This window comes from Cyclopterus lumpus, chromosome 9, assembly GCF_009769545.1.
Source record: "Cyclopterus lumpus isolate fCycLum1 chromosome 9, fCycLum1.pri, whole genome shotgun sequence".
In the NCBI taxonomy this organism is placed as follows: domain Eukaryota; kingdom Metazoa; phylum Chordata; class Actinopteri; order Perciformes; family Cyclopteridae; genus Cyclopterus; species Cyclopterus lumpus.
This window is the reverse complement of record NC_046974.1, coordinates 15,432,424-15,445,814: the sequence shown is the minus strand read 5'-3', so window position 1 is coordinate 15,445,814 and position 13,391 is coordinate 15,432,424. Positions and strand designations below refer to the sequence as shown.

General features: G+C 39.8%; 1 protein-coding gene across 2 annotated transcripts in view; it reads left to right on the top strand.

Moving 5' to 3' along the window:
* The first annotated feature begins 293 nt into the window (after positions 1 to 293).
* mctp1a (multiple C2 domains, transmembrane 1a) overlaps positions 294 to 13,391 on the top strand; it is a 170,541-nt gene continuing 157,443 nt past the window's right edge. For both annotated transcript variants that reach the window (XM_034540701.1, XM_034540699.1), the window contains exon 1: positions 294 to 1,200. In XM_034540701.1, the coding sequence (XP_034396592.1) occupies positions 670 to 1,200 (531 nt within the window). In that variant the 5' untranslated portion in view covers positions 294 to 669. The remainder of the gene's footprint in view (positions 1,201 to 13,391) is intronic.

The window sequence follows — 13,391 nt, the reverse complement described above, 5'->3', positions numbered from 1 at the left end:
ATCCACACTGACCAAAATATTTACCACGATCACTGTTTTGAAATAATAACTCTAGAGGCTGAAAATCACAAGGCACAATCAGGGGGGAGAGGGGGTGGGGGGTGACAAGAGGATCCACAGTTGAATTCTAAATATCTCCACGAGGCATTTTGGGGTTGCGTTATGCAATCACCAGCCTACAGATTATCCAGTCAAGTGACATGTTGGCCAGAGGGAGGCGCGGTGCAGCCTTCGTCCTTCATTTGAATAAAACAATTAATTGGGGAAGTTGACGAAAGCTTTGCAAAGCACGTTCGGCGGAGCAGAGGCACAGGGACCACCAAGCGGAGCGTTGAACAAGCATTTTCAGGTAGTCTTGCAGAAGTCGCTGCATGTGTTCTAACTTCACCACTGAGCTGACACATACCTTCAATAGATGAGACTAATGCTTGCTGTCTAACACGCGTGCTGCACAGTGTGGCACACAGAATCATCAGTACTGCCTGCAAGGCATTCTACAAGGTTCGTTGGAGACGAACACCCCCTTCCTCATCTCACCGTGCGTCTCTTTCTTGGCGCTGTAAACTGATCATCAGTGAAAGTGCTCCCGAGCTGAAGCAGCCGAACTGTGTGTGACATTCTTCCACTATTCGGATTGTGCTCAGGCTGGCTGGCTGCTGCACAGGCACCATGGAGCAGAAATCACCTAAGGATGAGGGCACCGCCAAAGGACAAGAGTCTCTGTCCTACCAGCGGAGGATGTGGAAGAATTTCCAGGAGAAAACCAAGCCTTGGCTGAGTCCTAAACTGGGATCGGAGCGTCGTGGTGCCAGGGGCGCGGAGGGCAGCAAAAAGGAATCAGGGTTATGGATGTTTAAGAGGAAAAAGAAACAGTTGGACCGGGTGTTTTCGTCGTCTCAGCCAAATCTGTGCTGCTCTCCGCCGGCGCCCTTTGAAGGGGACAAGAAGTCCCATGGGAGCGACGCGGTCCCCGGCACCAGCAGCGAGGGACGCCCTCATCCCCTGGGCGCAGCTTCTGGAGCCACGGGGAGCAAACCCGAGTTGACGGCACACGGAAGCCCAAAACTCCTCGTGTCCCAGCTGATCATGTACCAGCAGAAGAGCTCCTCTCTCGGCTCGGCGTGCTTCGAGAAACTGGTGGTGGACCCGGCCGCTCTGGTGGGAGAGGAGGAGCAGCTGCGTAAAAACGCAAGTGATTCTGTGAGTAAAGCCCCATGTCGTAAACACATGCATCTGGGAGATTATCTGTTTCTAGCAAGCATCTCTCGCAAACATTCATAAGGAGGCGGGCTACATTGCCCTGCAAACTAAATAACGAAGACACGTTTCGTGATGGCGGTGCTGCGACGTGCTCACGAACCGTATCATCAATTTGCTGGTCCAATGCGTTCCGTACTCTGTCCTGTAGCTTATAGAACTGTATGGGCCATATGACTACAACCGATACCAGACAGTGTATGCCTATGTGATCATCACCACAACAAGTTTACATCACAATCTGCTTGGTTTGTTATCTTTTACCATCACAGTCACTCCATGTTATTACCCTGGCTGTGTACATTATTGACTCCTTGATAGGATTTCCATGCTCTGATGCCTGCAATCTTTTGCCTGCTCACGTGCTTTTCTTCCAGTAGGCTGTAGGGTATGTCTCCTAGCTTCACAGTCCAGCTATCACAGTGTCCATGCCAAGTACATAGAAGCTGCAACCGGGCCATGCTTGCTCATCTTACTCTTTCATGAAAAGGGGCCAATTTGCAGGCATGCCACTAGCAGAGTTGGAGATTGATGGTGGATATATTTCCACACAACTCAACATTCTGAGTCAGGGTGCTCTAGGGGGAACAGTACCCTCCTATCAAAGGGATGTGTTAGCTGTAGGGTATGCTTCATTCACAAAAAGGACATACAGCCTGAAAGCCTTAAAATCATATAAAAAATGACGTCTGATGAGAGTAATAAAAGTAAACAGTCTCTAAGGTCATGTCTGGTCCCACAACTTGTCCCCTTGACAGTAGTAGTCCAATTTAATAGTACCATGTTGTTTCAGACGGGCTATTGATATTTAACGATGCTGTCGACAGTGCATTCTGTTTCAGTGGCTGCTGTTATTGCAAAGCTTTTCATCTCACCACTCTTGAAGTGTTCCAGACCTGCTTTTCTGAGCATCATCGAGATCGCTGTCTCAAATTGATTTTGCATATGAGAAGCATACACTTCTGCTCAGATGAAGTTAGGGCCAAAGATGTCTTATCCATTAAATCTAGTGCAGTGCACTCAGCTGGAGAGGTAAAAAAGCATCTATTAAGACTTCATTGAAACTGATCCTGCCAGCTTCATCCCAGCACTTACAGATCAGTTACATAATACGCAGGGACCTCACTTTGCCAAAAAAAGTCTGACATTCAGCGTGAGCTATTAGTTACGTCCCGTTGTTGCCATGTGTATCCAAGGTTCTGTTTGTCATTTGTTAGATTTTCCACTTCAGAGGAGAATAGAGGTAAACACAGCATCATCTTCTCGAGTTTTAGTCAGTGATAGGCATTTGTTGTTGGCTCGACTGTACGCATGTACAATCACAGATGCAAGATATACAGTATGATCTTAGTCTAGTAGGAAATGAAGTTAGAGGTAGAAGAATTAGGAAAAGATGGCATAATATGATGGGGGACGAGAGGAAATAGATGAAGACAGATCAGACAGGATTGAATGTAATGAGGGGCGATGAGGGATGAGATGAGGTCAACTGAGATAAAATGAGCTATGATGATATGATTATTGATAAAATAAGATTAAGATTAGAGAAGAGATTAGAATGGATGAGATTATACATGTTTTTTTAATACCTGGGGGGAAATCAAGTATTATAAAGAAGTCAGTGAAATAAACGCTCAACATCACAACACAAAGACAGGTAATAGCTAAAAATGTCTGCAGTTGATGTGTGTGCATTTTTGGGCATGCACATATATTGCATTTGTTTGCATATGCAGAATTGACGATGCATTTATGTGCTGCCTAAACACTCACCCATCAAGGATTGTAAATCAAAGTCACACTTTTACAGTCATCCACAAATCCAGCAATCTCATTACTAAAATGAGAACATAAAGCTCCAAGCCACCATTTCATGAATTAGATAAGAATATATATGGAACATACCATTTTGCAGTTTGATTTGGAAAGTACGTGGTGGAAGGGATTAATGCCAAAGTCTGGAAGTCATTTCATTATTGACTCAATGAAGAAAAACAATAAGCACATCTAACATGTTAGATTTTAATGTGTGTGCATTTCTGACGCCTAGTGTGAAGGCTACAGTGTGATAGAGGGAAGCACTTGCTGAAATAGAAAATGATTAGTCATTTTACAGATATAAAATTCGTATGGGTAATATATTCATCATGTTCTTCCTCATTCTGTCTCTCTAATTGTAGATTTATTAAATAGGAATTATTATTATTATTATTAGTCTCTCCTTCCATTTTAGGCTAATAGGTGTTATTTGATCTACAGAGGTTTCAATAGGTTTTTTTCAGACCTGCGTATTTGCACTGAAGCAAAGTGGTTCATTATTCAAGTCTGGTGTCAAACTAAATGCATACAGCGTATTGAGGGATGAGAGTGTCTCCAGTGCTCGTGTCAGTTGAGCTAAACTGTTTGGATTACACACTCGTCTGTCCAAATTCAGCCAAATTTTGTATCATCACACATACTATAGGTAGAAATAATAAACAAGTTTTCCAAATTTGAGTTGATTTCAGCAAGTCAAAGGGGGAATCTAGACCATTCAATATCTTTAGGAAAAGATCACAAAGAATAGAAATAAACTAAATAAAACTCATAAGAAATATAGCAGATTTCTTAATTAGCCAGCAGCTACGCCTCGTGAATCAGACACTGTATGTTAGCAGATACCAACTGCTCTGACTGGTTGCAATAATGTATACATTGTCCTCACATTTATCGGCCTGCTTTTCTTTGTTTACTCACTTGAAGTCTCTGTCCATGGTATTTGAATTGTGGAATATGAATGGTCACCTTTCCTTATTGTCTCCAATCAGTTTAGTTGAAGAGGACCTAATCATGACCTTTCTGACTGCTTGTACTTTCTCTATGCTTATGCAATTAGTTAGCAATTCATTAATTTGTAGTGTATTTTAACATCTCTTTTTTTTCAAGAAAGATAAAATAATTCGGCAAAACAAAATGCTGTTATGTGCGCAGCTGCAGGTAACTGGACCCAAATGCCGTCAACACTCGAAAAGGCAACTTTATTGCTCAACAGGATTTAACAGGATTCAAAAACAAACAAAACAGGCTCACACACATGATCTTCAATGATCTAGACAAGACGAACCAACCAAGGAGAATGACATGAACAGGACTTAAATACAGAGGGCTGGTGCAGGTGATTGGACACAGGAGGAAACAATCAGGGACAGGGCAGATAATCACAGGGACAGGAAGTGCAGAGAAACAGAGGACACGAGAGACAAGGACTTCAAAATAAAACAACACTACAGATCCTGACAAATGCTGGTTGAGAAATGTTCACAGTCTCAGTATTTCGTGCTGTTACTCTGACATTCAGTACGCGGCTTCCAGTTCTGAGTGAATGCCTCCCTCCTTCCTTTCTTCTGCTCAGCTCATATGGAGTGCTTTACAATATTGTAATGCTTGTGAACCAGGGAAGTAGGTTTTTGTGTCACAGAGACTATACACTCAAAGCATAATGCTAAATGTATCTGATGTAAAATATGCAGAGTGGGTATTTGATTCATGTCTATTGGACAGGATGAATGAATAATATACCTGTTTTTGGAAGAACATGGCCTAGACAAATGCTTCATTCATCCCTTTTAAACCACTGAGTTAGTCCATTGTTCTTTAATTGTTTTCAAAATACTGCAGTGTCTGAATAAACCATTGGTCAGTAACCCGGCATATATTTAGACACTGTAGAAACATGATTCTTCTATCTTCAATGCCTTATTTAAATACAATTGTTCACAAGGTTTGGGATCTCAGTACATGTATCATACCATGCTGGCCCTTTGGGATGATTTTAATTATTGTCCTCTTTTGTTAATGCAGTGACTGTGAAATGAGCCATGTTTGGATGTCCTGTAGGAATACGTGTCTCGCTTGTGGCTGTTTTCGGATGGTAACAACAGCATCATGGCTACTTGGAAACAGTCTGTGGCCTCGTTCTGGAAGGGTACTGATGGCAGCTTAAATTAGGATTCATTACAGCCCAGGGGATGGTTGTAACACTGACAAGCTTACACACACCGACAGGCACGTGATTGATGCCGACCTCGAAGCTGCTACGATGAAGAAAAAAAAATATCTTCACACTGGGGAAAGTATGACTGACACCATTTGGAGTTGTTGATGGGTTTTCATTCTCACTTTGTGATTGAGTGCCTCGTGTCTGCCTCCCACACATCTGAGTGTGCCTGTTTCTCTGCCATGGAAATCTGTAAACGACCTGTGATACAGGATGAGAGGGGTTTCATCTGCAACATGTTACCAGCTCATTTAGATTAAATTTAAGGAAATGGCATAGTGGCTCAGTTCTTGTTTCCTAAGAGCCTGAGGTGTCTGCCCAATCCCTTTGCTTCAGATTGGTATACACTCTGTATTATTGATCTGTTAGCACATTGACAGCGTATAGTTTCCTCTTTTCTGCTGATTACCCTGGAAAACATTGAATTGAACAGCCTTTTATTTGTTGTGAGACATTTAATCAATTTGTTATGCCTCAGGACATTTCAGTGCCATATCAGATTATTTCCAAATTCTTTCTTTTTAAAGATGTTTTTTCAAATAACTGGAGGAAGTGTCAAATAGCCTGCCTCAATGCTTTGTTTTATCAATAGAACCATGGAGCCATGCAGTAAACAAATCCATGGATGTTCATTAAGAGCCGATAGTGTGAATGCATGAGTTAAAAAGTGGAGGAAAGAGACAATTAAAGCACCAGGCATAGAGGGTGGTTGAAAACAAAAAACTAAAATGTAAAAACTTCTATTCAAATTTGAAAGCTGGTTTGCTGCTTCAGTAGCCACAACTAGAGGTTTATGATGTTACTATGTTATACACATTCTGATTACATACAACATATATACATCTCAAGGTGAACTTTCCTGTGGAGCATGCTTATTATTATTATTATTATTGTTATTATTAATTATTATGCAGCAAGGTCACAACTACTGTATGTGTTTTTGCGAGTCGTTGGCCTCAATGATCCAAACAATGGGTCCCCTTTTTCTTCCACCACTCAGTATGTCCTTGAGGGATAACCTTGTCTCTCCTTGATTTATCACATCTTCCATCCCCTTATCACAGTTTTAGCCTGTATGGTAATTCCCTTAATAATCCCAAATGTGTCCCTGCCTGTCAGAGGAACAGCCTGTGCATTGCAGGATGGGAACTCTGCACTGTGACATTGTGTTACCCTCTATCGTTGTTCCCTACAGTCTTAGCTAGTCTCATTACAGTCTCATACACACATTCTCAAGCACCTTCACATATACATATATATATATATATATATATATATATATATATATATATATATATATATATATATATATATATATATATATATATATATATATATAACAAAGACCAAACGTTGTGGCAGACATGATTGTCATTCAGATTAACAAGAGAGCAGGTAGAGCTGGATCAACCTTTATATCAATAGATGGAGCCAGGGAATCTGCTTTCTAACTCTTGAAGTATGCCCTCCGACAGATGAATCATCACTGAGTCAAGTCAGACCAAAGCGGTGGCCCAGTGGAGGAGAGGATATGTGTGTTTATGTATATGTGTAGGGAGGGTGGTCACATTACAGATGACATCCAACGATGGCTTGCTATTGTTGTATTATTTGATTAAAAGGATGAGTTACCTGAATATGTAATTTTATTATATAAGAGCCCAAGCAAAGCGTCTGCGTCAGCTATTTTTTTCAAACCTTCAACCCTGACACTGTTGAAATGTAATAACCTAGCAACGGAGCTATGACAGTTTTTGTAAATGGGTCAATGCACAAGATGAAAGCAAAGGCAACTCCAGGCAGACGGACAGCAGTGAGGTGGCACAGGTGGGCTGTGGCCATTCTTTCCATACAAAACACATGGTGACCAAAGGCATTGGGATATGTTTCCTACTCCTCATGCTAATCAAACAGATCATTTGCAACTCAATGTAGACCCACTTCCTCAGTGGTGAGTGGTTATTGAATATTTGCAAGTGAGATTCTCTCTAGCATGGATGAAGCTGTCCCGAAAGTGTGAGCCATAAGTGTTGCTGCAGCCCATTAAGATCAGTATGCGTGCATGGCTGTTTATGTGATGCACTGCATATTAAGATGAAGTCATGTGTGCTTCCTATTATCCCACTTACAAATTGGGGTGTTGTGTTTCATGTGCAATGTATGCTGCACAATACATATTAATGTAGTTTGTATGTGACCCATTGTACCTAAAACCATCTCAATACTTTAAAATGATACCTCATTTAGTTTTTACATTAGCTTAGTTGGCACACATCGACCAAACTCAAACTGTTACAAAACTAAATACCCTGAGAGTGTTCTGCAGCTCTGTGCAGATTATAAAACCTTTGTCCTCTGCAGCGTTGACTTCCCCTCAATAATGGCATCACATATAATACGATAATCATGTAAGGCAACAACAGGCCTAACTTAAATGTTGCTTTCATTTTTTAGTCAGACCTTTGTAAAACAATATGTAACAAATAAGTTAATGGATATAAATTTACTGAATTGTTATTTATCATTATGAAATCGTACATCAGTAACTTTGTAAAAGATATTTTAAAGAAACACATTACAATTCAGGTATAAACATTTTTAATGCAGCAACAGATTTAGAATTAGCATTCCTATAACGTAGATAGTATATAGATCATATATTATCGGACCTGATCCAGCCATTTGAGTCAGTATCGTCCCGATATCTGATATCGGTATTGGTGCATCTCTAACTGTAAACATGTCCTATGCTTTATGAGGCCACACACAAAGGGCAATATTGTACTTGTATGACGCTTGCTGATGAATTAATGAAGCCTTAAATGCTTTAATATTTCATGACTCATGAATTCTTGGACTCCTGTTAGCAGGTCACAATCTTTCATTTTGACAAAAGTTAAGTAGATGTTCGCATTTTGAACTGGAGGGAAACTCTTTGTAATCACTTTAAAAGCCAAAGTATTGATCCAGAGAGAGAGAGCAACAGAGGCAAAGACTGAACGAGGGTTGTTGATACTCTGTGGAAATATTTGCGGGGAACCATTTGTCAACTTCCTCCTCATAAGTTTTCACTGGATTTCTTTTCAATAAAGCCTTATATTGAGTGAATTTGGAAGTTACATAAGAAAGTGGATCTGACCGGCTATAAGACTGATTTATAGTAGAACTTTTATGCCTGCCAATTTTTACTGCATTGCCACTTGCCTTGAAAAACTGCCAAATAGAAATGTTCCAATACAAATAGGCACATTAAGATGTGGCTGTACTGATTTTAGTTGTTCAAGTTTTCCTTAAATATGAGAAGTACCAAACCCGACAACATTAGTAAAACATTTTACGTTTGTTTAATGGATGATGGCAAAGGACAGTATTTCTTCAATTCTTTATTTTTTTTTCTTTCTCTTTCGTTTTTGATATTCTAAATATACCAAGTGACAATCTGTGAGTCAGAGGTTAGATGCAGAAATAGAGTGATTAAGGTTAGGGTTGTGTGTTCATACCTGTGGCTTCTGAGGAGCGTCTCCCTTTGTGCATGTGTAAGTGTGTCTGTCTGTGGGTGTTTGGTTTAGTGTTCTTCAGATTGACTGTGAGACATCCATCATTTCACCACTCAACAGGTTTTATGTTGAAGTTAGTTTGAGCCCACAGTGAGGTTCAGTTTGCTCAAGGCAAGCCTCAGCTGTAGCTGAGAGACTTGGTCCACTGAGTTTATTGATTATACTTTATCAAAAAAAGTATATTTGAGTGATACACAACATCATCATGTTTAGTACTTAACTGATGCCTAGAGCAATCTGCGTGAAACTGTGGATTTAGGGTAGGTCCCTACATTGTCAAAATGACTTGCAGCCAATAGTAAGGGCGAAAGTCAAAGTCAAACAGACACGTATTGGAACACCACTAGAAGAAAAATGAGGTTAGGTTTTAGATAAGAGCACAGGAAAGTACGATATGATCAACCATGAGATTTGACGAACTTCAAGCCCATCCGGTTCTTTTATTAATGACATGAAACATACAGGTCAAACTCAACAGATAAGATAATGTAGCAAATACAGTTTTCTTACAAAGGTCAGGCAACGAGAGATCTACCATCAGATGATTCTTGCCTGTTGGCTTGCCAACATATCGCACACAGACACATAACTGCCGCTGTCTTGATACACTATTTTAACTAATGACGTTTGATATAGTGTGAGATATCTGTATAATATAGATATGGTCACGTCATTTTAAAATTTTTTTTTTTTTACTTGCTGTGGTTTTGTACATTATTTTGTTGTTGTTAGTGGCTCATCACAAAGCCTTGAGAGAAAGTGTACATGTTTGGGTGTTGGTGTTGGGGGGTACCGATGATACAGCCATCCAGTGCCAATCCAATTTAACCCTTTAAGAGACATACCTTTTCCACTCTGGGAAGTTGAAAATAATAAAGTGATATGAGGGTACAGGAAATACATCAGGGACAGCAGGTCAGCTGGCAAGCATGTAGCCACGTAGTATTAGGTCACATCTATGTCCTAAACTTTATGTGGCTCTGACACATACACTGTTGCAACAGTGAGACGAGGAACAGAGTTTTGTTTCCAGTAACTGTGTAACAACTCATAATGGTTTACAGTTATGCTCCACCCAACATTTGACTTTGACTTTGTATACCGTTATGACATTTGAAGTTGACCGTGAGAGTTTAACTTGATCAATTGTGAATAACAATGATACTAATAATACATTTAATTTCTATAGTGCTTTAAAAAGGTTCTCAATGGCACTTTACATGGTAAAAACAGAAACAATGAAAAGCAGTAACAATAAACAAGGCAGCTAGATGACATAACAGTAAGAAACAAAACACAAATTATACATAACTAGCATCACAGGTTAAAAGCACAATTAAATAGGTGAGTTTTTAAGTGCAGTTTTGAAAGTGGCGAGTGATGGAGAACGTCTGTGGTGCTGGGGGAGAGAGTTCCAGAGGGAGGGGGGCATCAATAGAGAAGGTCTGGAGCTTGGTCGGGAGGGGGTAAGGAGGTTGGCGTGGGGGGATCTGAGGTTGCGGGTGGGAGCGTGTCGGTGCAGGGGGTCCGATTATTTGCTGTATGGGGAGCCGGTGGTGGTTTTGGAGGACTGAGGTGATGTGATCTCTGGTGCAGGAGTGGGGAGAGCAGACGGGCAGCTGAGTTTTGGATGTATTGTAGTTTATTAAGGATTTTGGAGGATGTGCCGCACAGGATGCTGTTGCAGTAGTCCAGTCGAGAGGTGATGAGGGCGTGGATGAGTGGATGTTCAGAGGCTGAGGAGGAGAGGGAGAAGCGTAAACAGATGTTTTTGAGATGAGAGAAGGCGTTTTTTGTGACGTGATTGACATGGCGTTCGAAAGAGAGGTTTCGATAAAACATTATACCAAGGAATATATGATAATCTATACAAGTGCAAATCAGTCAGTCAGTCCCCGAAAACACATCAGTTCAATCATTTTGTTTCATTGGGGGTCTTTACGGGGTAATGATTTTATTGAGAGCAACATAATTTTGGCCCACGATCAGCACATTGCCAAAGTGCAATCCACATCAACTTCCTGCAGTATTCTGTGCTTTCACTCTGTCTCTACATGTGGTCAGCTCAGGCTCAAACTGACAGGATGAAATCAGTGTCTATCATACTTAAGAGAGGTGATGCTCTGTGATCGATGTGAACTGTTCTATACTCGGACTGCTTGGAAGGTACTTAGTGCCACCTACTGGTGCTGATGTGGATCTCTGGAGAGCAGAGAGGAAGCCATGATTAGAGTGGCTTTTGGCTATGATGTGCCTTCCATTAAGCCTTCCACTTTCTGCACACTCTTGCACTATCCGTCTCTTAGATTAACGGCACTTGTCTAATAACTTTAAAATAGTTATTTTAATTAGAGAACATAATTCATTCATACATCATATTCTCTCTACACAGGTGAAAGTTAGGCTGATGAAATTAAATCATGGTTGTGTTTTGTTCCTCCCTGAAATGTGGTTGTAACCTAATCTTACTATTCTGAGGCAGCTCACAGTCAAACAGGCGTTAAGTTCAGAAGGTACACCTTCTGCAGATGAGTGGAATGGTAAACATTTATATTTTAGTGTTATTTTGCTTTGTTTAGGTTAAAAAAGAGAAATCTAGGCGAGTTTCTCAGAAGCTACATTATTTCTTCAGTGCACGCTTTCATTAATAGACTGGTGGGACGTTCCCTTATCATGCACAATCAAACATAACAATTTAGGATTCTATTTGTTTCCTTGCGGTGATGAATGTTTTGAGAAAGTGGTGCACAACGAATGGAGGATATTGCAGGTTTATTTTGTTGAGAATATAAATCCCGAATGCATTTGTGGATGTTCTCTTTTGCGCTATGCAAATAAGTAGCTTACAATTGTTGGTTACACACACACGCAGTAGGATTTGATATGGTTGCTTAAGTAGCATGTTCCTATTCTCAACATACCGGTAGTCCATTCTCAATGTGGTTGCTAATCCATATCTTGGACTGTATCCTGAATATACAGAAGCCACGCAGCTTCCCTGCTGCATTTCTTATCCACTATAAGGAGCCTGTGTAATTAGCTTGCCAATCGCTTTTTTTCTTTCGAGCACCCGCTAGAACATCTTTCCTCTTAAGAAGTCCTTTAACTGAACACTTGTTTTTATCATTTAATTAATGGCACCTCAGTTTAAATGTTGTCAGTTGTTTCCACTGGGCATTAATGTTTCACGCAACATTCTTGAATAAAGTGATATTTCCTTGTTGAAGGATTCAGATTTTTTTTAGATTGATCAAATCAGAAAATCTGAAACCTCTGTCAGGACTCTGCTTGCTTTTTGGACTAAAATGCGATGCAACTCTGTAACTCTAGCCTCACTGATTTAAGACTGACATTTTCGAATGGGTTAATGATGCTGGGATGCTATCAGATGGTTGAAAACAAACGTAGGCATCTGGAATCATTTTAGCAACAGAACTATTCTCCCTTGTGAACTATTGACTATATCTCTCAATTCAAGATGTCTTTTTGAAGAACTGACAACTTCACTTTACTAGGTGTTTTTGGAAGCGGTAGTATAAGATGAGCATATAATTTTGCAAAAGGCACATTTCTGCAGTGCATTGAATGTTACTAAAACGCTCCATTATCCCTTCCACTGACCAACACTGCAGCACCAACATGCCCTTAGAGATTGTATGTTTTATTATGTTTTATTTACTGAATATTGCACTTAATAGGTCAATTACTGTGTGATTTATAAAGCATGGCAACCAGATGAATGAAAAATGTTTTATTGAGATGTGTGTGTCAGTCCTTATTGTATAATATCTCCCAGTTAGAAGATGTAGAAGGATTTAAAAGCTCACAGAAATATGTCTTGAATTTTGCCACGGTGTCCACTTCTTTGACGTATTGCTTCAAACTGTCCAAATTAACACAAAAAACATCAGCATACATAGTATTTGTCCATTTAATGATTACATTTTGAATTTGTTAAATACTATGAGATATTTAAAAACAATGTTTAACCAGATGAAGCTTAAGATACAACTTTCTGTACACAGAGGTTAATCAGGTCTGTACTGTAGAGATCTTGCTGTTGTCATCATCTAAGATGGTTAGTTTTCCTTATGGGCTCACGCCTTATTGAATGTTATTGGATTAGCTGAAAAGCTGAAGTATAACATTATAGACATGTTTTCATTAAATAATATCATCCAAAATGGACCTAATTTAATAACTAATTGAAATGTATTCTTTCTTCTGTTTCATGCAGCTGCACCAACTAGATTTGTGTTTTTCTTTTATAAATTGGAAATGTATAAAGCTTTTAATGTCTTCCGCAGAGCAGTGTTGCTATGTCATAACACGCCCCATTCACATTCTTAGACAGACAATACGATAAGAAAAATATAGGTATTTTTATAAACATTTATTTAAAATATTCAGAGGATGTTTTATTGTCTGATTTACCTTTCTTTTCTTAATGTTATAGAGATTAGTTAAGTCCCCCCCACAGTTTTTTTTTTCTTCTTGTGGAGCAAATGGACTACAACTGCATTTTGTTGTGCAACCCTGTG